The sequence below is a fragment of the Pollachius pollachius genome, assembly GCF_949987615.1.
Source record: "Pollachius pollachius genome assembly, chromosome: 6".
Taxonomy (NCBI): Eukaryota; Metazoa; Chordata; class Actinopteri; order Gadiformes; family Gadidae; genus Pollachius; species Pollachius pollachius.
The window spans coordinates 4,952,633-4,978,627 of NC_136939.1; the positions used below are offsets into that span (position 1 = coordinate 4,952,633).

The 25,995-nt window shown below is 46.5% G+C and overlaps 2 protein-coding genes across 7 annotated transcripts; both read right to left on the reverse strand.

Annotated features, from left to right (window-relative positions):
- Window positions 1–1,464: 1,464 nt before the first annotated feature.
- Window positions 1,465–7,259, reverse strand: fhdc3 (FH2 domain containing 3; the record flags this gene model as incomplete). Its single annotated transcript, XM_079739002.1, has 11 exons — window positions 1,465–2,796; window positions 3,231–3,395; window positions 3,530–3,647; window positions 3,942–4,012; window positions 4,387–4,494; window positions 4,603–4,673; window positions 4,779–4,879; window positions 5,091–5,176; window positions 5,337–5,439; window positions 6,403–6,464; window positions 6,870–7,259. The coding sequence occupies 11 exons, from the start codon at window positions 7,257–7,259 to the stop codon at window positions 1,465–1,467; spliced, it is 2,607 nt and encodes an 868-aa protein (XP_079595128.1).
- Window positions 7,260–8,817: 1,558 nt separating this feature from the next.
- arfip2b (ADP-ribosylation factor interacting protein 2b) lies at window positions 8,818–25,145 on the reverse strand. Of its 6 annotated transcripts, none has more exons than XM_079737894.1 (10): window positions 24,838–25,145; window positions 23,134–23,238; window positions 21,526–21,558; window positions 19,225–19,333; window positions 18,898–18,954; window positions 16,061–16,173; window positions 15,196–15,417; window positions 14,251–14,408; window positions 13,247–13,421; window positions 8,818–12,572 (listed from the first exon to the last, which is right to left on the reverse strand). In XM_079737894.1, exons 2-10 carry the CDS (start codon window positions 23,230–23,232, stop codon window positions 12,417–12,419), a joined length of 1,122 nt encoding a protein of 373 aa, XP_079594020.1. In that variant the 5' UTR covers window positions 23,233–23,238; window positions 24,838–25,145; the 3' UTR covers window positions 8,818–12,416. The 6 variants fall into 6 exon arrangements, with proteins under 6 accessions (XP_079594020.1, XP_079594019.1, XP_079594022.1 ...); XM_079737893.1 differs by having other exon boundaries at window positions 21,502–21,558; XM_079737896.1 differs by lacking the exon at window positions 21,526–21,558.
- Between the last annotated feature and the right edge of the window lie 850 nt (window positions 25,146–25,995).

Consider the following 25,995-nt stretch of genomic DNA (forward strand, 5'->3'; position numbering starts at 1 on the left):
CGTACGCTCCATAGAGTTGGGCTTTATGGCAGAGTGGCCAGAAGAAAGCCATTACTTTCAGCAAAAAACAAAATGGTACGTTTTGAGTTTGCGAAAAGGCATGTGGGAGACTCCCAAAATGTTTTGGGGAAGGTGCTCTGGTCTGATGAGACTAAAATTGAACTTTTTGGCCATCAAAGAAAACACTATTTCTGGCGCAAACCCAACACATCGCATCACCCAAAGAACACCATCCCCACAGTGAAACATGGTGGTGGCAGCATCATGCTGTGGTGATGTTTTTCAGCAGTCGGGACTGGGAAACTGGTCAGAGTTGAGGGAAAGATGGATGGTGCTAAATACAGGGATGTTCTTGAGCAAAACCTGTACCACTCTGTGCGTGATTTGAGGCTAGGACGGAGGTTCACCTTCCAGCAGGACAATGACCCCAAACAAACTGCAAAAGCAACACTTGAGTGGTTTAAGGGGAAACATGTAAATGTGTTGGAATGGCCTAGTCAAAGCCCAGACCTCAATCCAATAGAAAATCTGTGGTCAGATTTAAAGATTGCTGTTCACAAGCGCAAACCATCCAACTTGAAGGAGCTGGAGCAGTTTTGCAAGGAGGAATGGGCAAAAATCCCAGTGGTAAGATGTGGCAAGCTCATAATGACTTATCCAAAGCGACTTGGAGCTGTGATCGCCGCAAAAGGTGGCTCTACAAAGTATTGACTTTAGGGGGGTGAATAGTTATGCACATTGACTTTTTCTGTCATTTTGTCCTATTTGTTGTTTGCTTCACAATAAAAAAAAAAAAAAACATCTTCAAAGTTGTAGGCATGTTCTGTAAATTAAATTATGCAAATCCTCAAACAATCCATGTTAATTCCAGGTTGTGAGGCAACAAAACACGAAAAATGCCAAGGGGGGTGAATACTTTTGCAAGGCACTGTATATCAATTATATTCTAGTATCTACTGGATGTATCGGGACACGTAGACAAGGTTCAAGATTTTCATGGTACAGACGATGAAGACCTAACAGCTTGAAGTGTCGAAGAGTTAAAGGAAAGATGACATGCAGCGCAGTGCTCAGGAAATCAAAAAGTCGACAAAGCTTTCACACGAGTAAGGCTAAATCCACTTGCATATTGTTGATTTAGAATAAATTAATACTCAAATGTGCCTCAATGGTGAATTCAAATGAATGGTACTTTAATTGAAAATACACTTTATTGAACATACAAACACAAACACACAAAAAGACAAATGCTTAAATATTGTATCATGTGAATTAAGAATTTTTGGAATGCAGCCTGACATCTAAATATCTAAAAACACGTCAATTTCAAAACAAGTCCTTGATTGCCTTTGGTCCCAGTGAACGATAAAAGTGTCAGACTTCACAGCAAAAATATTTCAAATAAATAACAAATAAGTAAAATGGTTAAAGAAGAAAATCGGATCCTTCTCTTAGACGGCCAACTCAAAGACCTGCTTCTCCATAATTCAGCACTCTTGAATCCGGAGCTTTGCTCTTGCTCCCAAAGCGTCTGAAAAACGAGATCAACCCAGAGCCGCCTCCCTCTTTCGGCGTGAACACGTCCTCCGTCGGCGAGTTCGCTCTGGACGAGGAGCACGACTTGGTCCTATGGGTGATGCTCTTGTGGATCAGCTCTCCCCACCAGGAGCCGTGCACCGGAGGCGTCCTGGTCTCGTCCAGGGAGCACGACCGGAGCAGCGGCCCCAGGGACAGAGGCATCTCGGCCGGGTACTCTGGGACGAATCTTCTCGAAGCGAGGTTGTCGGGGGAACCCGATGGAGAGTCCGCCGCTGCTCCTCTTCCTCGGTCCTCGTTGGGGTCTTCGAGAGCGGAGGACTCGGAGAATGCGGAAGGAGTGATGGTCGTCGAGGAGCAGGAAGACGTGGGGGGAGACCGCTGCCAACAGCCGCCGTCCAGCTCGTCTGCGTCGGATATGGAGAAGGCCCGCCTGCTGTGACGGCTGTGTCGGTTGCGCGGATTGCCGTTTCCTTCTGGGTCGCTGAAGGGGCTGACGATGGTCCAGGGCGAACAAGAAGGCCCGTTACTCCTCAAGATGTAATCCCTGGTTGTGGAGAGAGGGGTGGCCGGCACCGCAAGAGCAGCCAGGGTGGAGTCAGAGCGGTGAGGCCAGTCCGCCCCTGTGCCTTTACCTCGGCAGTTTTGGTAACAAATCACTGCTCGCTTCGTCTGGCCGTCCTCTTGGTTTTCCACGGTGAGCGTGAGGTCCTTCTCCTCCGGGCTGGGCAGGAGGGTACTCTCCAGGCTAGGCAATAGGGTACTCTCCAGGCAAGGCAGTAGGGTGGTCTCCAGGCTAGGCAGTAGGGTGGTCTCCAGGCTAGGCAGTAGGGTGGTCTCCAGGCTAGGCAGTAGGGTGGTCTCCAGGCTAGGCAATAGGGTGGTCTCCAGGCTTGGCAATAGGGTGGTCTCCAGGCTTGGCAGTAGAGGCGTCGCCAGGATCTCCTCAAGCCCCTCCGAGCGGGACGACGGGGCTTCGGTCAGGCTATTGCTGAGCTCCAACAACGGTCCCATCTCCACGGGGATGAGCTTCCTCCGGCATCGGTTCGGAGCCGCGGCGGCCAGGAAGCTGTGGAGCGCCGACTCCAAGCCGGCGGTCTCCTGGTCTCCGGACGAGGAGTCGAGGGTCTCCGACGAGGCGTAGCGTTTCCCGACGGCGCGGGGTTCCTGCCCGGACCAGGTGGAACGCCGCTTGATCGAGCCGCGGGCCGAGTCCTTGCACTTGCGTCTCAGTTCCAGCGCCTCGCGGAGCCGGTTGTCCTGTGGTTGGATGAAGAGGTTCTACTTAGCGTTGGCGTTGCCCGCGTCACATGACCTTAAGGGCTGATTATGGTCCCGCGTTCACGCAACGCAAGGGGGTTTACGGACCCCTTACGTCCTAGCGGACCCTCCTTGCGACCACCGCAAGGACCTGACGTGCGCCTCCCAGAAATCGTAACCTTCTGTCGAGGCGACGCAGCAGCAAGGGCTGTGATTGGTCCGCTCGCTAAAACCCGACGCAGAACCAAAACAGGTAAATGAATGGGTTGGAGCGTCTGCGTGGTCATTGCGTTGTGTGACCGTGTTCGCCATAACCATAATCAGCCCTTGAGATGAGGCCATGTTCCCGTAAATCAAAACAGTACGGTGCACAGAAGTACTTCATTAACACCGTCATCCACAACAACGCCCTTTGAGACCGAGTGCAGGCTGACCTGAATGGCTGTGAGGAACTTCTGACAGAAGGAGTTGAAGACAGAGCAGCACTCCTCCAGTTTGAAGACGGCCGGGTCTTCGCAGAAGAACTCGGCCACCGCTTCACTCAGTTTACCCAGCTCACTGAGAGAAGAACTCAGATCGGACAACTTCAGTCTGGCCCTCTGGAGACAAATGTAATGGGAAAAGAAATGGTTTAAAAAATTGGCTTCAACTCGCAGAAGGGATATCAAAAAATTACCACTAGACCACCCATGAATGGTTGACATAATTTGGCATCATTTTGGGAAAGCCTTACCAGGAGAAATGTCTCCATCTGCTGGAGAAGACTGGGTTGTCTGCTGGCATACGACATCACTTCCTCAATCTTCTTAACTTCTCTTTCAAAGTCGGCCTTCACCTCCTCTTGGCAAATCCTGTGTCATTTACAACATTGTCAGCACAAAGGCCACAACAGGCTTTCAAACAGTCAGTGGAACATTTAACAACCACTGAAGCTAAAGTTCACACGGCGGTTTCTGCCTGCATGTTAGATTCTTTGTAACGTGGCAACCGGCTTCAAGCTGACTGAGACTCCTCGGTCAAAGAGCTGAGGAATCACAAGTGCTATGTAAGCCTACGCAAAAAGACACAAGGCTGAGGAGCGAGCCAGGTCCTGAAATGAATGTCTCGTGTGAAGGGTCCTAAATAACCAGCAGTGAACCGCTTACCTTGAAGCCATTGCGATGTGTTCAAGTTGGCAGGGAAACGTGAGCAGCTCGACATCAATGTCCTCCGCTTGCTGTGTGTGGACGTAGACTCATGAATACAATAAGGCAGAGATGGCACGCACTCACTAGACACACGCTGATGAAACTAACAAACTATGACAAATGTCATCGTCACGGAAACGGCCACTTAAGACTGCAGAACTCATTTCAACAGGAGAAAGCTGTTGACCTCACTGCAGGTCGTCCATTTTATTTCTTAACTGAAAAATAATGGGTAGTCGTGAAAGTACAATCCAACCGGGGTGTCCCTGAGAAACATCGGTCATAGCTATTCCGAGTATTCCGAGAGAATTCCAATCATTCTGCGGAATTCCAAGGCAGGATCCGCCATAGCCTTTTAAAAGGAGATCACTGGTCGGATCGCCCTGGCCTGGCCGGTCCCTACCTTCGCCACGTAGTGCATCAGGTTCATGCCGGGCTTATTGGCTTTGGTGTCGGACAGCTGGAGCAGGGAATTCATCCGGAAGCCGATGGCATTCCCACTGTGTCCGCCCTGGGAGAGGTATGAAGTGTTTCCAATTCAGGAAATATGAACTACTATATATGTAAAACTACTAAAACTACTACTTGGGGATGAATATTTTTCATGAAGAACACTGACAGCATTCATATAGTTCCCAGCTTTCAACACCAGCCGAATCACTGAGTGGAGGTCATCACAGTCCAACAGCTCTAGGAAGGACGAGAGAATCAGAAAATAAGGTTAAAAAAAAACAATAACAATAAAATAACACAAAGAGCAACTGACTGTTGCACTGAGAGATTGACAGATGTTACCATTAGCTGCTTTGGTCATCACATCCACCGAGGTCTTCATCTCCTCCATTAGGGGGAAGAATTCCTCTCTTAGCACCATGGCCTTCAATCGCTCATCATAGCTATTAAGATAATCATCATCAGAAAATGAAGAACCACCTCTTCACACCATTGATAATATATGTTTAGTTAGCTGGCCACTTTACATTATGCACTGGGTTTCCACAGAAACCCTGGGACTAAATAATTTGTACAACCGTTAGACACAGTAGGCAAGACATAGGATTTATAGATATTACAATGAAGCGGTTTACTAAGAAGCCTTCGACTCACCCTGGAACTCTAACCAATTGCACCATGAAGCGGTCAGCTTCAGCCAAGTGTGAGACGTTTCCGTTAAAAGCGCACAGCTTCTTCACCTGAACGACAATTGCTGGGTTAAAAGTAGTACTGCTCTAGCTGAATGTTACCATACAAAAGGGTCGATCTTGATGAGGACTTTAATACTTAATACGGATACTGCGTAGGTATGTTGAGCCTAACCCATATGGAATAAAGATCATAGTTTTGTTTGTTTACCTCACTTGTATCTGGAAGCAGTTTACAAAGCTCTCCGAGTTTGCCCGTTCCAAATCGCAGCCAGTTGCCATGAATAATGTCCTCAACCATTTCTGGTACAGGCCTGCATGAAGGGAGACAACGCAGGTCAACTTGATTACACCAGACCTAATATTAAAAAGGGGTAAGCCACCAGGTGTGAGTGTGATTAGCCATTACAAGGTTTTTGAAAATCGTCCTTTTCCTGTGTTTTTGTGACATTACAAGTGGGAGTGTCCACCTAGATGTGTGATAGATAGATAAGCAACCTTTGCTACAGTCCACTGTGCAGGCTGGGAGACTGATCTATTCATCATACATCTATGGGGACACGCCCACTTGTGATGTCTCTAAAACATAGCAAAAGGCTGATTTTCAAAGGGCTTGTAATGGCTCATCACACTCACACCTGGTGACATAATATCACCACTTTAAACCAAACTGCCCAATCAGAAAACAGTGCAGAAGAAAACGGCCCTGTGATACAAGACCATAGGAAGCCTTTTTACTGAGTGCCAAAGACAAAGTGTCTCACGTTAGCAAACTACATCCATGTGGCATTTGCATGAGCCTCTTCAATACCAAAGGTCAGACGATTACCAGCGGTATGTGGGGCAAAGTGTTTTAGTCAAATTCACTTCAAACCATCATTGTTGCAGCCGTTACGAACTGACATAAAAGCAGGGGTATTTGCTATTCAAATTTTAGCGAAGAAACCTTTATCCAAAAGTTAAATGTAATAATGATTCCCAGGAATAGCATCACCCAGCCTGTGGCATTTATATTTCGACTGTATCCAAGGTCAATAGAGAATCATTTAAATAAACAAATATCTTCACGTTTTAAATCCAAGTAACTGATGGCCATTTGCTCAGCCAATGCATGTGTACCTATCTAGTTTTTAGTGCATGTATTTGAGGTGGTCCGTGAAGGGACTTAATGACAATTGAGAGGTGCACATAAAGTCAAAAGCTTGGGGACCCGGCTCTATAGAACACTCTTTTTAAATCTTCCATATTCAGAAGGATTTTCTTTTTTCATCCCTTACCGCTTGAAGGTTTTCAGAAAGATGGCGATGTTCATGCTCTTCTTGGCGTCCAGAATGGAGATCTAAAACAGAGAGAGACTGCGGATCATGAGTTGTTTATGTCCGTTCCATGTTCAGAATCCAGCCTCAGCCGATGTCCATCTGCAGTTAAAAGACGAGGCAATCAAATCGTCCAGCATATGAGGTCGTCCGATAGAAAAAGAGAGCTTACCAGCCATCGTTCTTGTGTAAGTAAGATAACCGAGCATTCAAGCAGGGAGCACTTCGCTGTACCTACACTGCAGTGTTTAGACCCCTAGAGCACCCTAATAGCTTGATAATGGGGTCTCCACCAGGGGTTCAAGACCCAGCCATGGATGACAAGCAACCACACACACACACACACACACACACACACACACACACACACACACACACACACACACACACACACACACACACACACACACACACACACACCTCATTACCTGCGCAGCTTTGGAAAAGGGGGTCAGGCCTTCGCCGCCCTTGTGCCCTGCCCCGGGGGTCCGGCGGCCCCTCCACGGGGCCTGCGTCTCGCCGTGGCTGAACAGCTCCTCCATGCTGCGGAGGTCCAGCACCAGATCCTCTGTCTGGGAGCGCCCGGACGTCCACACGTTCATCTTACCCAGAATGCACCTGCCGGGGATGGCAACCCAGTTGACCTTCTTCATGCAGCGCCTCTGGTTGGTGCATGGTGCTGGAGTGGCCAGCGGGGGTGGGGGGGGAGGAGGAGGAGGAGGAGGAGGAGGAGGTGGTGGTGGTGGCGGTGGTGGTGGAGGTGCAACAACAGAAGGAGAAGGAGCGGCAGTGGAGAACCCAGCTCCGTCCATTAACATCGTTCAGAACGAGGAGCGACGAAGAAACCCGGTCCCCGTGACCCGCTTCGGCCTCCGGGGGAACTGTGTGGCGTTATCGACGTTCACCTGCCAACACGCGCACGCGCACACACGCACACGCACACACACACACGCACACGCACACGCACACACACGAGAACATTCAACTCAGGGCTCCGAGCGATCACCTACACCTGTGGCGATCTTTGGAAAGCAAGAGATCTTTGAGGTAAAGGGCCAACTGAGTTGCACCAAAGCACAACAGACAACAAATATCTATGTTACGATGGCAAATTCAAGGACTGACCGAGCTATTAGGAACACATTATGGCCTGGATTCTGAACTTCCTTATGCACTTGAGATGACGTTAAACTTCCATGTTTGAAGCGATAATGAGGGAACAGACACTCTGTAAACATAGGCAAATCACCAAGTTAAACAGGCAAATTGCCCCACATCTATAATAACGACGAATCTCACTATCGTATACATTGCCACCAGAATGAGTCCTTTATGTCAGAATGTAGTTGGCCTCCTCATGTCACCGGAGTTAATACGTTGTCTAAATTAAATGAAGGTTTAGTTCTCATTACATAGCTCTGTAGTCAGGAAAGTTTGATCAAGTAACTTTAATTAAAAAACAACACAAAAAATAAATGGATTCAAATCAATTGAGCAGCCAGGATGAGAATGTTGAATCTAACTCCGCACCGTCCATCGTCCGCTGAATTGGTGTGAATTAACTTAATTTGCAAAAAATAAGATGTCTTTCCAAAACAAACCGCGACCAAGCAACAAAGATGTGACGCGTCAGATCTGGCATGTGTGTGTGATCATCTATAGGCCTACTTTCCAAAGCGCTTCGATTAATTCATGTATCAAACTGAATATATTCCTATCTGAATTCACTGACCGTAATTCTGCAATAATGTCTTCCGAAGAAATTGATCGGCGGTTCATTCACCTCCACCGCCTCGTGTGTTTGACCAGGAGTTCCCCGTGATCTCGCTTGCCGTAATTCACCGCGCCGTCACCTGCGTCAATAGGAAACGCCCATCGGGTCCAAGGACAGATAAGGGAGCCACTCCATCACCATCATCTCTAACGTGACAGTACCTAGCTCTTTCATTTGAAATGCACTGTTTAACCCAGCCCTGGGTGTTTTGTCATAGACAGTAACCTGTTGCAGCGGACACGACGTGACGTCACTGCTGCTGCAACGACCTAAGAGGTCAGCATCACAGAGCGGATGGGACATTTAAAACACATCCATCAGACTGTAGATTTTCACAGGTCTTTGAACCTAACCTAATCGTAGGTCTATTTAGCAGATTTAAATATAAATTAGTGTAAAAAATCACTAAAAATAGTTAGAAAGGGTCAAACTTCTCAATGTTCTATCACTATTGAAACATTAAAATCGGTCTAAGGATAGGCCTTCTATCCCCTAAAACGGGTGCCAGTTGATAAAGCACTGTTTCATCAAAGGAAAACCATACAACTCTGCAATTCGAGAATAATGAATTCCACTACAGATTTTAAAACATGTACTTTATTTGTTTTCCTTTGGGAAGAGTCAGGTTTCAGTGGAATAAAGGCAAAAAACTCACATCGATCCATGATACGCGACTTTCATCTTTTTCATCTGAAACACCATTATGTACAGTCATCCATACGTTACTATAGAATAGAAAATATTGATTGTCCACAGATAAAACCTCACTTTAAGAGTTCCATATTTCCATAATATACACGTTTTCATAGGCAACATTTTAAAATCGATAAGGGTTCCGATTCTGGCCGTTTCCTTCGGACATTTTTGGGGGGGGGGGGGTGACATTGGAGAATGTGTGGTGGTGAGAGGAGAATAAAATAAATGGTATCCAATAAATATTGCTGTGTACAAGTACACAAGTTATACATGCCTGGGGAGTGGGGCCGTCGACAACTAGACTTCACATGAGCCGTGTGCAAGGTGTACATTGCGATAACGTCAGCATTTACACGGGAGCTAGCAAGGAGCTAGCAAGGAGCTAGCAAGGAGCTAGCAAGGAGCTAGCAAGGAGCTAGCAAGGAGCTAGCAAGGAGCTAGCAAGGAGCTAGCAAGGAGCTAGCAAGGAGCTAGCAAGGAGCTAGCAAGGAGCTAGCAAGGAGCTAGCAAGGAGCTAGCAAGGAGCTAGCACGTCTTCCCCTACGGCGACAAACACGTTTGTGGTGCAAGTTTGTTTTGTTTTTTTCCGTGCTTAAAAGATGAACTTAATCGGAAATTAACTGAAAACAGTTTTTGTTCCATAAAGTCTTTTTTTTGTTGTCTTTTCTTCTTTTACATTCAACATAAAACCGAAAGTCAAAAGCAGGGCCCTCTGCGTCCATGCACAGTGGGCAGAGTTCCACGTCCGTTTTTGACCATACAAAACTCTATACTTGGTGTTATCACGGCCTGCATGCAAATACACACGAGGAGCGTGGTCACTGTCGTACATCGATGCAGGGCAGATGAAAGTCTACCGTGTGATATATAGCTCCGCAGGCTGGGTTGAACCATCCACTCGAGAGATGTTTATTATACTTAGCAAATACTAGACTACATGGTACCCTCGACTACCTATGATTGCACAGTTAATGTTCGTTATACCGAAACATTTTAAATGCAGATATTAGCTCTGGAAACCATTCCGATATAAACTATAATGATAAAGGGGGAAAATACAAACACATTTTGGTCAACACACACTCCAGTGGTATTATTTGAGTGTGTGATCTCTTCACTGTCATGAGTGTGGATGAGGAGATTGTAGATGAGCAACACAACGGACGAACCGTCCATGAGTTATTAGTGTTCTGAATCAGCACTCTGAAGTGCCAATAATAACAATAGAAAAATATTACAATTAGCAACAATAGCCTGCCTATCATAGCTGTGTTGAAGGTAACTATGCTATAGTATGTTTATCTGGACTACAGCTCTTGTCAAATATAAGACACGGGAAAGAAGTTGTCACTGAGACAAAACAGCTGAAAGCTATAAGTAAAACACAAACATTGAAAGTACAATAAAATAGAGTCCTATATTTGCTTCTGAATTTGTAGACAACCCCTTAAAACAGGGCTTCTAGGTAGTTCAAAGATAATTCATAATTTTTAACCCTTCAGACTACATTTTCATAATAGTTTAAATTCTCCTATCACTTTTATACTGTGGACACAAATGTTAAGGTAGCTTGTCTATTAATTAATTAACTATGATGAATGATAAATAAGTATGGCTTTACACCATGTATCCCTAATCACCAAACTATCCTGCATAAACCAGAAACAGGATTTTTTGATTTAATACATTTTCTAAATCCATGAAATTTCCATGCATAGAAACGTATATTTTTAAATTCACTGACTTTTCAATGCTGTTTTACAATGTGTGATAACTTCCTTTACATCAGGCTTTCTACCTAGACTTTCCTCTTGGACTCTCAATATCTTACATCCATGAATGTATGCAATGGTCAATGGTCAATGTCAGGGTTATGTGTTCAACTAAGTTGTATTGTAATGAAGTTAGAATATGCAGTTTGTTTAATCTTTACGAACACTTACTGGAGTGTTTTGTCTCCAACTAAGGTCTGAACTCTAAACTAAAGACACAGGAATGGCACCAAAACATGTTATGATTTTCAGTTCCCTCCAAGTTCCTTTCCATCATATTTATATTACATTACATTTTTGGGCTCATCCAGAATGTCCACAATAACTTGTTTCACCAGAGATGGTGCTATTGCCATACTCTGATTAGAGTATTCAGTTATTCTTAAAAATGGAGTCATCAGATGCTGGTGTTTTTTTTTTTACCAGCTATACTGCTCGATCAAGTCATTCTCAACAAATTTGGGAAATAATATTAAAGGAAAAAAAAGAAATATATATTATGCATAACACTCCCAAACTGTGAAAGTTAGGGAACTGTGTGGCAGCAGTTAGTAAATTGCTTTGCGCTTATGATTACAGTTCTCATTTACAAGCCTGTAGTGTCATCATCACATCACAGCACTACAGCACAGGTAGTTGCCAGCATAAATTGGTAACACGTTCTGAAGCACAGGACGCAGCCGAGTGGGACTGAAAGTTACCCCAGCAAATATAAAAAAAGATGACGTTCAAAACTGAAGAGAAGCGTGGCTCGACAACACCACAGACCACGCACGGTGTGTGTGTTCGTTCGCAAACAATAACATCAACCCTTTTTCTTTCCACGTAAAACAGCACTTGACCCGAGCTGTACACACTTATTCTTCTTAGTTTGAAATGTCTCAAGGTTGTTTTATTGAAAACATTTTGTCTTCGGTGTCTGCAGGCAGAAATAAAAAGTAGTGCTTCTTTCCTCGTCGTACGAATCCTTCCACGCTCCGCACACGGAGGCACAAAAGGACAATATAGGGGTCGGAAGAGTTCTGATGCCATGCGACGTGTTGGGGGGGGGGGGGGGGGGGGGGGGTATGTGTGAGGGCCCTTCTGAGTGTCCGACCAGAAATATGTCTCCAGCAACGACGAAGATGTTGGTTGTATGAATGGCTCTCCTTGTTTTGGCTTCAGGGATATGGGTCCAGCAGTAGCAGGGGGATGAGATCATCATCAAAATGCCCGAAACAACAATGACAGTACTGGGATGGGGGGGGCATGGATGAATAGGATGGACAAAAACGGACCGGAATGTGAAGAGTGAGTGCTGAGGGGCTTTTCCAAAGGAACAAATGGGACCAGGCAATTGGGGGGGGAGAGAGACAGAGAGGCGATGGAGTGGGCGGAGAAAGGAGGAGGGAAGAGAGGCACTCAAAACCACGGGATTCGGTCCTAGAAACGGGACCGGGAGGGCTTTCTTGCGCCCGTTCGTTATATATCTATATATAGTTACATCTATCCTGCCACCTACACGTCCTGTCCGGATGGCCGTCTGCGTGCATCCTATCTGCACACGTCAGGCCTGCCATTTTGTCCTCAGGGCCCAGCTCTCCTCTGTGCTCCACTGTGAGGAAGAGGAGGAAGAGGAGGAGGAGGAGGAGGAGGAGGAGGAGGAGGGTGACTATAAGGAGCAAGTGACGGAGAGTAGGGTAAGGGAGGTGGGGAGGGGAGTTGGGCGGGGTCTCTCCTCTGCCCCCTCCACCTCACTGCTCCTCCAGCCAGGAGGGCTTGTCGGATCCGGGGGGCTTCAGCTTGATGTTGAACTGCTGCAGCGTCTGCTCCAGCTGCTGCTGGTTGCCCGCGAAATAGGCGGAGATGGCGTTGTGGAAGAGGAGGAGCTGCTTGTGCATCACCTTGACCTGGGAGGGGGAAGAGAGAGAGAGGAGAGAGGAGAGGAGAGGAGAGGAGAGTGAGTGAGTGAAATGGATAAGTAAGTGAGATTGAGTGACATAGAGATCGACATGAAGAGATAGCAAGCACGGGCATAAAAAGGAAGAGAAGAAGAAAGCAGTAATGCTGGATACACACTAGACTATTTCTCTGTGTACTCGGCTGTCCTCAGTGCCCCCTCCGCACTACAGGATATCGGACCCTAAATCTTGAACACGTTTAATATTTCTGATTTCAAAATGGTGAGACCCGGTTCTGTAAAAAAACCCTCTTAACATCCCCCACACCACAGGATAAACCGGACAAAAATAATCTGTAGAACCATCATCATATCTGGTCTTTGCTGACCAGAGTCAGAAGGGGGAGAAATTGGGCACATAATGGGGCACAAAATCGGCACAAAGTCGGGCCCGAAATCGGACTCTAAATCGGGCTCCAAATTTGGCAGCAAATCGGGCACAAAAACTGCACAAAATTCGGGCTCTAAAACAGGCTCTAAATCGGGCAAATGATCCTGTAGCGTGTACCCATCCTAAGACTGTAGAGAAACAGAGGCGAAAGGTTTCGAGAGCTGAGAGGCGCAGAGTGACCCCCGCCCCTGCGACGGGGATCCTGCTGGGGGACCCCGGCTCTCCGGCCTCACCTTGTTCTCCTCCAGGAACTTGAGCTTGACGGTGACGTCGGCGCGCAGCTGCTCGTACTTGTCCTTGTGGACCTGGAACTGCAGCTGGGCGGCGTCGATGCGAGCCATGGCCACGGCGTCCCGCGGGCCCAGGCTCAGCTCTTCCAGGTCAGCCCGGTACGCGTCGAACTCCAGCCTGCGCGGAGAGAACCCCCCGGGGGGGGGAGGCGTGTCGGAATGACGATCGACACGGAGGCCGGGCCGGTGAGGGAGTCCCACCGGGCGGTGGTCATTGTGTCATGTGGGGAGGGGGTAGGACGGTGTAGTGGTCAGAGTGCTCCTACTTCACACTGCTTCGCACTGTTAAGCCAGTGAGGGTGCTACTCACTGCATTCCTTTGGATAAAGTCGTCCAAATAAACTTAAAATATAACTGTTGAAATAATAATAATAATGAGCGTTCTAAGTGTGTGATTTTTCACTTTAGATTGACACTAGATGAACAGGTCGTAATGAGACCTACCAAATCTCTCTCCATTGCGTAGAACAGCCAGCCATGTTTTATATTATATTTGAACCAGGTCGCTCTTGCTGGGAGACATGAACCAAGTGACGATAATGGCAAAGACATCCGTTCTTTCAGAACTTTTGATTTTGTAGGGTTAGGGTTAGTGTAGAATGTGGTCGTGTCAGCCTACGGAGCTCACACACAAGCTTGAGCAGGCTGCAGTTCACCTACCAGCCAGGAGGGGCCGGTATTGAAAAGGTATTTCTAATTCTTACACATAGTACCTTTAAAACCTGAATAACATTCATACATTTTTGACGAGAGATGGTATTATCTCTTTCAAGGGAATAAGCCATAATGCCGTTCATAAAGGCTCATAAAAGGTTAATGTAGTAATTGTATAATACATTTGTTACCTGTAAGCATTATTCTCAAGCGCTTCACTGAATTGACTTGAGTTTGGCAGTGCGTTACTTTCCAACGATGGAAAATAACGTATCCCTCCTGCTTCTGCTCACCTGGCGTTCTCGTACAGCTTGATGGTCTGCAGGGTGTCCTCCATGGTTTTGTTGACCAGCGTGTTGATGCTGGACACGAAGAAGTTGACCGCCCCCAGGAGAGTCTCCCCGTTCTTGCACAGCAGCTTCTGGGTCTCGGCGTTGTATCCAAACTCGTCCTGTCAACAGTCACCACACGTTTGCTCACTTTCTCCTTCCATATTCGTAGTTTATTATTAAGTCTGAGCCACAATTCAAACCACAATGATTAATCTCAACACATCGGCCTGGCCTAAAGGAAAGAGAAGTTTTTACGTTGACTGCTTCCAATGTTGTGTTGGTCATACTAAAGAATGATTTATTTATTTTTTAGTGAATAATACACAACATAAGGAACTTAATAAATTATAAAAATCGCACATTAAATCGCAATTGCAATATTGGTCAAAATAATCGCAATTAGATGATTTTCCCAAATCGTTCAGCCCCAATATATATTTATGATCACTAGCTAGCCACCGCGCTAGGGTTAGGGCCGGGTCGTACCCGTTCCTCTATTCAAGCAACTGTTTGCCGTTGCTAAGCTAATCACTAGCTAGCCACCGTGCTAGGGCTAGGGCCGGGTCGTACCCGTTCCTCTATTCAAGCAACTGTTTGCCGTTGCTAAGCTAATCACTAGCTAGCCACCGCGCTAGGGTTAGGGCCGGGTCGTACCCGTTCCTCTATTCAAGCAACTGTTTGCTGTTGCTAAGCTAATCACTAGCTAGCCACCGTGCTAGGGCTAGGGCAGGGTCGTACCCGTTCCTCTATTCAAGCAACCGTTTGCCGTTGCTAAGCTAATCACTAGCTAGCCACCGTGATAGGGCTAGGGCAGGGTCGTACCCGTTCCTCTATTAAAGCAACTGTTTGCCGTTGCTAAGCTAATCACTAGCTAGCCACCATGCTAGGGCTAGGGCCGGGTCGTACCCGCAGCTCCGGAGACTTCTGGCTGAGGTCGGCGAAGGTGTCGCCCAGCGCGTGCTGCGTCTGCACCATGCTGTAGAAGTGGTTGGTCAGCGCCCGGGCCAGCCGCAGCATGTTCTCGTACTTCCTCTTGGTGTCCCGCAGCACCTCGATCTGGGCCTCCAGCTCCAGGTCCACGGTCCGCGAGCCCCGCCCGAAGCGCTCCGAGATCATCTGCTTGGTGCACTGGAGGGAGGGGGAGAACCTTACTGGTGGACCTCTTCACCGGGATTACAGTGGGAGGGTGTGGCAGGCTCCAGGTGCTAAATACCGTTGGAGACGGTATAATCTGTGACCTTTAAGTATTGTGGGGCAATGCTTAAAAGGTCACATATTATGCCATCAGGTGTGAGGGTGATCTGAAAATCTGCCTCTTCTGACATCACAAGTGGGCGTGTCCACCTAGATGTATGACGGATAGATCAGTCCAACAGCCTACCCAGTGAACCGAAGCAAACGTTGCTCAATTATACGCCATACATCTAGGTGGACACGCCCATTTGTAGTGTCAGAAGAGGCCGATTTTCAAGACGGCTTCTGACGGCTAATCCCACTCACACCTGGTGGTATAATACGGGACCTTTAAGAGTGGTGGTGCTTTGAGCAAGGCTAGGAGAGTTACAAGAGGCCAGCCAGACAGAGGGAGTAGGAGATAAATAGGTGTCTCGACCGCACTGGGATGGATGAATACCACCAAGAGTTCAAACAGTGATAGAAAATCTGGAATATATGAACACAGAATTTCTTTCCTTGACGACCTCCAACACTTGGTCATCTAACGGTATTTAACGGAGGGAGGGGGCAGCCTGGAGGAGGAAGAGGAGGATACCTTGTAGGTGTTGAGGCCCCATTTCTTGACGTACTCCAGTTTCTCCACGGCCACGCCGCGGTTGGCGTCGTCTGCCAGCGACGAGCTGCTTGCGCTGTGGTTGATGTTGGATCCTGACGAACGGGAGCGGTCAGAAACGCATTCAAACATAGCCCTGATGAGCCTACCAGCACTATGATGGAAGAGGTCCCCCAGGGCCACCGCAGTGGTAGTTCTCTATGAGTCCAAACCTTTTTAAACACCTCCCCGTATTGAAATCAGGCCCCCCCGAATGTTTGAAGTCGCAATGTGTAAGATTGAGCCCCTACCAGTTGGGAGGTGGGAGACTTTCAGAAATCACAAAACTTAGTAACAGGGTTCTGTCCACTCTAACTGGCTGTGCATCCGCGTGACGTGAACTAGTGTAGTCAGGCTGTCTGGGTGGCGTGAGTGGGAGGGGTTTAAAGAGTGTTCCTAGTAAGATTCTAGTCAACAAAGAGCGCAGTACAAGCTGGCTAGCCTTTTTTTGCGTTTGTATAATATGTGCGGCAGTAGCTCAGGAGGTAGAGCGGCTTGACTTTTAACCAGAGGGTTGCTAGTTCGTTCCCCAGCTCCTCCTAGCTGAGTGTTGAGGTGTCCCTGAGCGAGACGCCGCACCCTGACTGCTCCTGATGAGCTGGCTGTCGCTGTGTGTTGTTGACCCAACTGTCGTACGATTGTGTGTATGAATGGTAGACTCCAGTCCTTTGGTCCTAAATGCAAAATGCCCTAAATAAAATAAAAGGATATATCAGTAGTAAGGGCGATATTATTGAGTAGTAAGAGTATTATTATCAGTTGTAAGAGTGATATTATTGATAACATTATGGAAATCACTTTTGATTAGCATTGACTGCAGATATGTCCAGGTAAATTGAAATGTTACACATTGCGACTTATGATTTAGCACAGAAGGTTTTGAGTGTCAAAACCTACTTCTGGAATGAACTTTCCCCCGGTTGTAAAAGCATGTCTATTGCCACAAGCTTCAAGACAACAGAGACAATGTACACGAGTTAGTGAATTAATGGCTGAACACGGGACAGAAGGAAAAGAATGAACACATAGAAGTAGGAACATTTCAGTGGGGAAGAATGACTTGTATGCATCACAGAAGTGTCTTGCCCTCCTTTAAGTTGTTTAAGATCAATTGTATATAATATAGGATGAGGGGTTAAAGAGGAACCAAACTTTATAAACAAAGGAACAGCACCACCTCTGCGTAAACGTAGGTTACTACAACTGTTTCTGATTGGCTCAAATTAGCGTCATGTGATGTAAGTAGGCACCAATTTAAACCAATCAAAATGCAGAAGTGCACGGCCTATGTTTTCGCGCTGTCCCCTGGGCAAATTGTTTTGAGCGTTGGCTACTCGTTACACCCCAGGCTCGACAGCTAATCCAACTGAGTCTCTTACCCCCAGGGCCTTGGTATTCATATGATTGGTGCGCTAAGTGTCGCGCAGTGGCGTAGCTCGGTGGCACACTACCGCGCCTGGACTTCATACGCAGGTCTGTGGCGGTGTATGGGGCAGTGGGCAGTGGATAGTGGACGGATGGGGTTTATGGGGGGGGGGGGGGTTTGGGGTATGGGTGTGGGTTTTGGTTCAGGGCCAAAACATGCAAGTCATATCATGGCATGTTATGAGTTTGACATGGGGAGTCGGGATACAGAATCAGGACAATTATTACAGGGTGGCATGAACATGGGGACGAGTTATGAGTCAGAAGCAGTCGTGCGCGAAGGAGCAGAGCAGAGGGAAAACCAGAGTGACAGGTTACCGGAGGGATGCCAACGTGACAGTTTGATAACAGCGGGAGGAAAAACCAACAAGGAGCAGGAAGTGGCAGGGAAATGAGTCATGGAGGTGATTAAAATGAAAAGGGGGGGGGGGGGGGGGGGATTCAAATGACAGGGGGGAGGGTGAGAAGGGAAGGGTAAGGGCAGGAAATGAACGGGTAGCATGTCAGGAGAGAACGGGGGGAGTGATGGGAAGAGGCCAGACATGGGGACAAAGATGAAGAGAGACAAATGGTTAGTAAAGGAACAGTTAGTACAAGAGACACGAGCAACGATGGACGATCAGGTCTACAGACAACGTTCAGGAGAGTGCACGTGAACACACAAGCTGTGTTGGCGACAGTCATGCCAGTTGTCCCCTGGAGCCGTCTCTCCAAACAAATCTTCCAGATCTACCTTGTTCTTTTTGAATCCCCCCTCAAGCGGTATACAATCCGGCACATGTGCACATAACGGGTTTAGAAAAACAAACAGCGAATAACACACACAAAGTAATGGTTTCCTGTTTGGACCAGAGAGAACTTCCGCTTTCAAAGTAAGGGCGCGGGGGAAATTAGACGTGTGGAACAGTTTGAGATCCCAGGAGGAAACCAGCCAGAGAGCAGCAGAACCCAACAGAGATGAAAGGCATAGAGGGAACCCAGCACTACACAGCCCACTTGTAAAGCCGTCGACAGGCTCAGGGAATGTGGAAACACAGACTCCCCACACAGGTTCACCCCTCAAAGTAAGAAATATCAGCCTTGCCCTGTACAACTAAGACGGCATAAAAAGCCCCTTCCCAAATCCTGAAAATATAAAGATTGATATACCAAAAATGGCTTGGGATAACCACACCAATCAGGGCAGTATCTTGTATTTTCTTATCAAAACACATTGTACTTTTCAAAATGGATAGTAGTCTTTACTTTTCGTCCTTAGTTTCATTCTAAAAGCTGGACACATGTTAATAACACATCCAGGATTTGGGAAGGAGCTTTTAGCCTTCAACAGTAGGAAGAGGGTTCCGAGGAGCCACCTATTCCTGCGTTTGGGATCCTTTTGTTAAACCCATAGTTGACGTAAATCGCTGGCCCTGACGGAAACAGAAATAAATCAACATCGTTAGAATTAGAGAAACATGGTGGCGCCAGGCAGGATGGCAGACTGTGATAAGATGACGCATCCCTCTTAAATAAAGCCCAGATTCACCAATACAACCAGAATAGAACATGTTGCAAATTATAGAACAATAAACGTCACAAGTCAAGCACTAAAGGGAAAGATGAGAGGAGTTTTAAGGGGTCCAGTCAGCTCATTTCATGGTGTCTTTGTCGCTTCCTACAGAGAGACAGAAGGCGGCTACCTTTGATGGAGCTGGTGGGAATGATGCCCTCGGCTGTTCCGCCGTAACCCCCGGAAACGATGCTGGTTTCATTGAGATTGGGCCCCGACACCATGACCTGCTGCAGGTCCTGCAAGGTTTGGGGGAGAGAGAGAGAGAGACAGAGGGATAGAGAGGGAGACAGAGAGGCAAAGAGGAGCACATGCAGACAGGATTAGGCCGAGAACGTCATGGAAACTCGCGGTGGTTTTCACTACACCGAGGCCAGAAGGTTACAGTGTTAGTCACTAGGGGGCAACAAACACTTGGTTAGCAGGGTTAGGGTTAGCTACAGGTTAGGGAGGCTGGTGCTGGAACACAGTGGAAAAGGCAAGGAAGGAACAACAAAGGGAAAGATAGCTGACTGCTAATGATTAACCCACCTCATTGATAGAGTGCTGCTATGCAGTGAGAATGTATATGGGACAGCCATATACATGGCATGTTTATGGCCATATACACGGTGTGCAGATAGCCATATACATGCTTCTTCAAATAAAACCTTTTGTCCAAAGATAGCATGAACTAGACAAAATTGGGTCCTGAAATTAAATTCAAACCTTCTGTGCAAATTTTGTTTCCATTGCATAAAACATTATTTAAAGCTAGGGAAGGCAATGGCAAAGGAACCCAGCCAGAGTAAGTAAGAATTAAACCAAATAAGATCCCAACTTCCCCTTCAGGCCTCCCGCCAAAGCCACTCCCCCAAAACCCTAGTGGACTCGATGGCTTTAGCAACAGGTCTGCCCAAATGGGGCCGGGTAGGTAGACAGACAGTAGGCCATCCAATCGTTTCATTCTAGCGAATTCAACTATTTGATTGGCTTATTACAGGCCAGCCCAGACGGCCACATATACAAGATTCTTATATTTTTTTGTCCGAGCGCTTTTTTTTTATTGCTGTTGGGATTTAAAGAGAATTTCAAAAGAATATGCAAAAAACTCCTTCTCAAATAAATTGCCTGCACTAGCTTTGAAGAAATAACTTGGTTGGGAGAGGGTATATCCCAATTAGGACCCAACACAAATACTTGACAAGATCCATTACAGAGTTTTGCCTTATTACATACAACTTTCCATAATCAGCCTTGGGAAATATTTGTCTGTTGATACCAGTACTGGTACATTTAACAACAACCTTGTTTTTATTTCCTACTAACATGCAGAGAACCATGCTGTGAGCATTGATCCCTCTTTCAAGTTAGTCCTGTCTTAAGAGCAACGGGTTAAGCCCAACGGAATCTTAGTGACGAAACTCAGGAAGACTGCAATGGGTGTGGGGGTGGGAAGTTGTAATTTCCTCATTGTAAACAAACACAGGCCACCCCCTCCTCCCCCCACTGAGTGTTCCGTTCTGTCAACTACATTCTTACGTATATATGCACACCCAGCTGAACGAGAGCACACGACAAACTGGCTGGTTCACAGTTAGGGGACAGTTTGGAGACAATGAGTTGATAATTGTTCACACGTTATTTCACCCTTGTGCATGAAGAAAACCCACAAAAGCACAAGCACGCAAAACACAAGTGAACACACAAACCACACGCCGGCTTGTCTCTCTGACCAGGCCATTTAAGAACAGTCCCCCGACGCACACACATTACAGGACATGTTAAAAGTGACACACAGATAGGAGACATCGCCACGTTTCAGACATTGTCCTGGCCTCTACATCTAGAGTTAGTTAGTTAGGGTTGAGAGTCACTGACTAAAGCTATACACAACGGTTTGTCCTTACTAGAAAGCCCAAACCATTGAGCAAGGCACTAATGGAAGAAAATAACACAAACACGTACACACACAAACACACTAAGGAAGTCACAAAACCAGAGTCTGGGTAGAGTCTGTAATGAAAACACATATTGTGTTGTGGTTTGTCCATTATACAAATACAAATGTGAGTCGTGCTGAGCACCAGATGGGAGTTTGAGGCCGGCTGTCCAACTCGACCACACTATTCGTGACTTATTAATTGTGTGGGAATTCTCTTGTTTTGTTACATTTCAGCATATTACTACTGCAGTAATCAGTGTACAGCTTTGGCTTCATACAGTGATTGAACCAAACCCAGTGTTGCTCCGGATGTACTGAATGTTGCCATCTGCATTTGTACAGAGAGGGTTGGTTATGTGACATCCGTCTCACACACACACACACACACACACACACACACACACACACACACACACACACACACACACACACACACACACACACACAAAGAGTGTAATACACACTGCTGGCTGGCTGGCTCACCCTGGTGTCTCTGGAGTATCCTACCTTCTCATCTAAGCTCCACTGGAGCTTAGCAGCCTGTACAGAGATGAAGCACGTGAGAACACACACAAACAAACAGATAGACACACACACACACACATACATACAAAGTAAAAAGTAAATGAAGAAGTACAATGACAAATTTGAAAAGAACTGAAATCAAAATATCAAAACAAATAACATGAGGACATAAATTAAAATAGGATAAGGTACAACTTGGATTTTGAACATCCGGGCGTTGCTGATTGTGGATGGAGAGATCAGCAGATCTTTAAGCCCTTACCTTGACATACTTCACATTTGGACAGTGAACAGTACCGCTTCGAATATCAGGTTTCCTTTGAGGGGCTAAATGTCCCAAGGACAACACACACTCTCTGCTTTCGATTCATTGCATTCGATTCAGTTGCCATGACAACTGGTTAATATCCAGAGCCAGTGAACTCGCCATTGCTCATGGGGAACACATTTGAACTTGGAAACGTACCGTGGAATAAAACATTGACTTCTTAACGGTGTGGGCCAAGGTCATACCATTGACCTTGGCCACAAGCTTATTCAACAATGTGCGCCAACAGATTTTGTGACAACTGAAAAAACAACAACTTTCTCTGCTGCCTGACGACAGAAGAATAAGTAAAAAATGCAGAAAAACACTGCTGCCGAGGTGGTTTCATCACTTTCTGATCCATCAGCCTTCCTCCTCCATTGTAGTAATTACTAGCCCTATTACTTTCCAACACGTCATGTTATGGAAGACAGACACTGGATGCCAGGGCATGTTTCCAATTACCTTAAAGAGTGACAATACTGGAGGGCTGTACTGATAACATCGCCTCACACGCTTGGTTAACAAATAGACTCTTGTTTCAACAGAGCCTCCAACAGGATCCGAGTCATTATGTGGCCAAGAACCATTTATTGAACCAGGTGTGGCCCTAGGCCAAGCAAGCACCCAAGACTCAAAACCTGTTCCATTTAAAACACTTTCACTGCAACCCTTGCAACTCTAAAATATGAACCACGGTTCCTGACAACAGCAGTGCTGGATTTGTTTAGTAATTCAGTCCTGATCTGCTCATGTTCACCCAGCAGTCAGGTATGGAGGTGACCGTTAGATGGGCACAGGTTCAGCAAACACACGCTACACCACGCTGAACTCTGAGGTTGCCCCACAGGCCGTGGCAGCTGTTAGTGGAACCACTGGTTCCCAGGGAGACCAGAGGACTCCTGACGAAACATTCCCCAGTGGATTACCGCCCCCCCCCCCCCCCCCCCACAAGACACAAGCCTACGACTGTGGAGGTAGAACAGCCGACTCACTGTCTCGGTGAAACGACAACGGAGATTGAATCCACTTGTTACACTTCATAACAGAGCATGATGCAAGCGCACATTTCAACATGTGTTGCAGTTGGCTTGGTTTCAGACATGTACACTATGTAGACTTTCTGGTTGACGGTGAAATCCTGGAAACAATCGTTAAAAAAAAAAAGGCAGCTATTGGCGAACTTGGCCAGAAAAAAACGACAACTTATTTTCACTTGTTTGTGTTCACACGACGCATCGTGCGTAAGCCGGGGCTCGGCCATCTTGAGGCAGGAGGCCTACCTGTTCCAGGCTGTCGTCCTCCGGTAACGTCCCCGTGTCTCCGTTACTGTTGATGGGGATCTCCATGGTGGCTGCCTTGCTCATGATGCTGTCTGTCATCGTAGACTAGAGGGGGTGAAGACAGGGAGGTAGGGCGGGAGAAAATGGGAGAGAGACCAGCGGGGACAGAATGAGAAACCAGTGGAGAGAGAGTCAGAGACAGAGGGAGAGGGGGAGAAAGACCAGAGAGGGAAAAGGGGACGAACAGAGAATAAAAGGTCATTATCATGGATGGACTCGCACCTCGACTCAGTTGTGAAGGGTGCCTGGAGCAAAGGACCCACTCATAAATACTCCCATTATTAGTTTTCACAAAAGGCGGGGGCTTCGAATGAGAGGCATCACCTACGAAGGGCAGAGAGAGCACCATGAACTGCTCTGATTAAGTGAACACTTCATATTACAGCTCAGCTCTCAGTAGCTTCTGAGGCCACTGCCACAATCCCAGTGAAGAGCAGAGCCGCTAGCCAGCCGAGGTTGTAGCAACACCGGCTCAACACCGTGCAGCTAGCCAATGCTGACGTGAACCACACACACACGCACACGCACACACACACACATACACACACACACACACACATACACACACACATTTGTGAATCTGCATTTCCCCCATGTTGTTTGTAATGACAGGCCTATGCGGGCAGCATTATGATGCTCTGATATTTTGCATTTATTTGCCGTAATAATGAATGCAAAGAAGAGGAAGCCTAAATAAACGCAGGGCAAACAGCGAGGCCGTCCGATGACAAAGAACAGGCAGGGCCAACGGACAACAGAACAGCTTATCTGGGCTTTTGGGCCGCTGAGCAGGGTGTGGGTTCGAAAGTCAAACACTGCAGTGAATAAACCAAATAAAACCCAATGTACACACACATGCACACTACAAAACAAATAGAAATGGGTGCCACAATCTAGATCTATGAAGTTTGTGGCCCGTAGAAGTAGGTGGTTCCAGTAAAAACGTCACTATGTGGTCACATATGAGCACAGAGGCGATAGCAATAAAAGTTGTAAGAGAGTCATTTGCAAGCGTTAGAGGGTAATATGGTCAATAACAGCTCCACTCTACTTTTACTAGTACTTCAAAACAAACAAGACCATGAATAGAAAAAAACATATCAGACTTGATATCTGATAGAGTAAGCATAGCTGTGGTTTGGTCAATAAAAGGTGACTCTGGACTTCGTTTCGGTGTGAAAATGTCAGACAAACATTAGTGTGTGAACGGATGCGTGGACCCAGGGAAGCGCCTCCGTTCACATATGGGATCCATATGCGCACCTACGAGACAGGTGCAGCGCGGAGCAGGTGGATCCCCAGCACGTAGCGCAGCGCTCAGCCAATCAGGCGTCGGTGCTGTCAAACACACATCATGCTACACACAAGCACGACCGCCGTGGATGCTGTTTAAACGGGCCGATACCGAATTAGAAAACGGTTCGGTGTTGATTGTAAATAAGGAATAATAAAGACTGTGTTGACATTGCTTAACTGATAGTTTACAGTGGGCCTGCGTTTTTTATTTATTGAAAGGATATTAGGAGGAAACTGCTATTGTATATTTGTAAAACGACGCATTCCTGATGGTTTTGTGATCAGATGCAATTGAGAATATCAGGAAAAAAGGGAACAACTCGGGTGGAAATGGAAGAGATGTCTTACCCGAGGGGTTGGTCCTGGTGTAAGGCGTTCGGATGGCTACCGCTGCAAGCTAATAACAGGCTAAGTGCATCCCACTTAGTGCCTTCCTTAGACGTGATCAATTCCAAATATCCAATCCAAATGAAGAAATACCACGCAACGATCGTGTGCTCTCGCTCATGGATATTTTTACATGACCGGGGGAACCGACTGGCATCGACTAAGCAGAGGATCCCGTCCTTCTAATCCTCTACCTTATTTTTCCAGCGAGGGTACGCTACGATCACGGAACTGACGACACTGGGAAAACGGTTCGCAGTCGGAGTCGAACGATGCTGCACCGATGGATGTCAGCGCGTACACAGACTTGTATACACAGACGCCGTGCGTATTGACCGCTACTGTTGCTGGGATACGTCAACGTCGGCGCCATATTGGAGAGGGCAAGACTGGCCTGTAAACCAATGCGATATACTGGGGAGCTTTTAACGTTTTTAAACCGATTTAAATTAGTCGTTTTTTTATATTGATATGAAATCGTTATGTACATATTTTTAATATATTTTTATTTCATATTTATTTCAGTCCACGTGGTTCATAAACACTTGAAAAAAAACGACTCACTGTAATCGTTATAGAAATGTAGACAGTATAGGGCTATTTATCTAAAAAAATAAACGCAGCTAGCCCGTTTACCTTTCCACTTTCGCATTTGATTGGGTCCCGGTCTTTGCCTCTCCAATATGGCGACGACGCTGACTTGCGACCCAAAGGCCAATGCAGCGTCTGTGTTTATTTGTCTATTGTCAGCGCATGTTCTCATAATACGTCCATGAGCATATTTATGCACTTTATTATTGTGAATTTAATCGGCTGTCTATGTGTATGTGTTTAAATCACCAACATATAGTAGCTATTTTGGGGAAAATAATAACCATGGAATTAATAACCATTTTCTCGTTATTGATTTACATGGTATGGTTGCAATCCTGACTCTTGCCAATAGAGGGCAATACAAGCTAATTTAATGAGAATTGTGTTACTAAACGTGTTACTAACGTAGTAAATTAATAATGCTTTATAGGATTTATATTTATAACGACAAATACATTGAGATAATAATGGGACATTATGACTAACATCAAATTCATATTCATATCAAATACACTAAACTAAGAG

Bases quoted from the DNA above. Each gene is read 5' to 3' on its own strand.
- arfip2b (XM_079737893.1), bottom strand. From the start codon at position 23,232: ATGACAGACAGCATCATGAGCAAGGCAGCCACCATGGAGATCCCCATC. The intron at 21,559-23,133 runs GTAGGCCTCCTG...ATCTCTGTACAG, and splicing joins AGGACGACAGCCTGGAACAG to GCTGCTAAGCTCCAGTGGAG. The intron at 15,418-16,060 runs GTATCCTCCTCT...CCCTCCCTCCAG, and splicing joins GGGGCCTCAACACCTACAAG to TGCACCAAGCAGATGATCTC.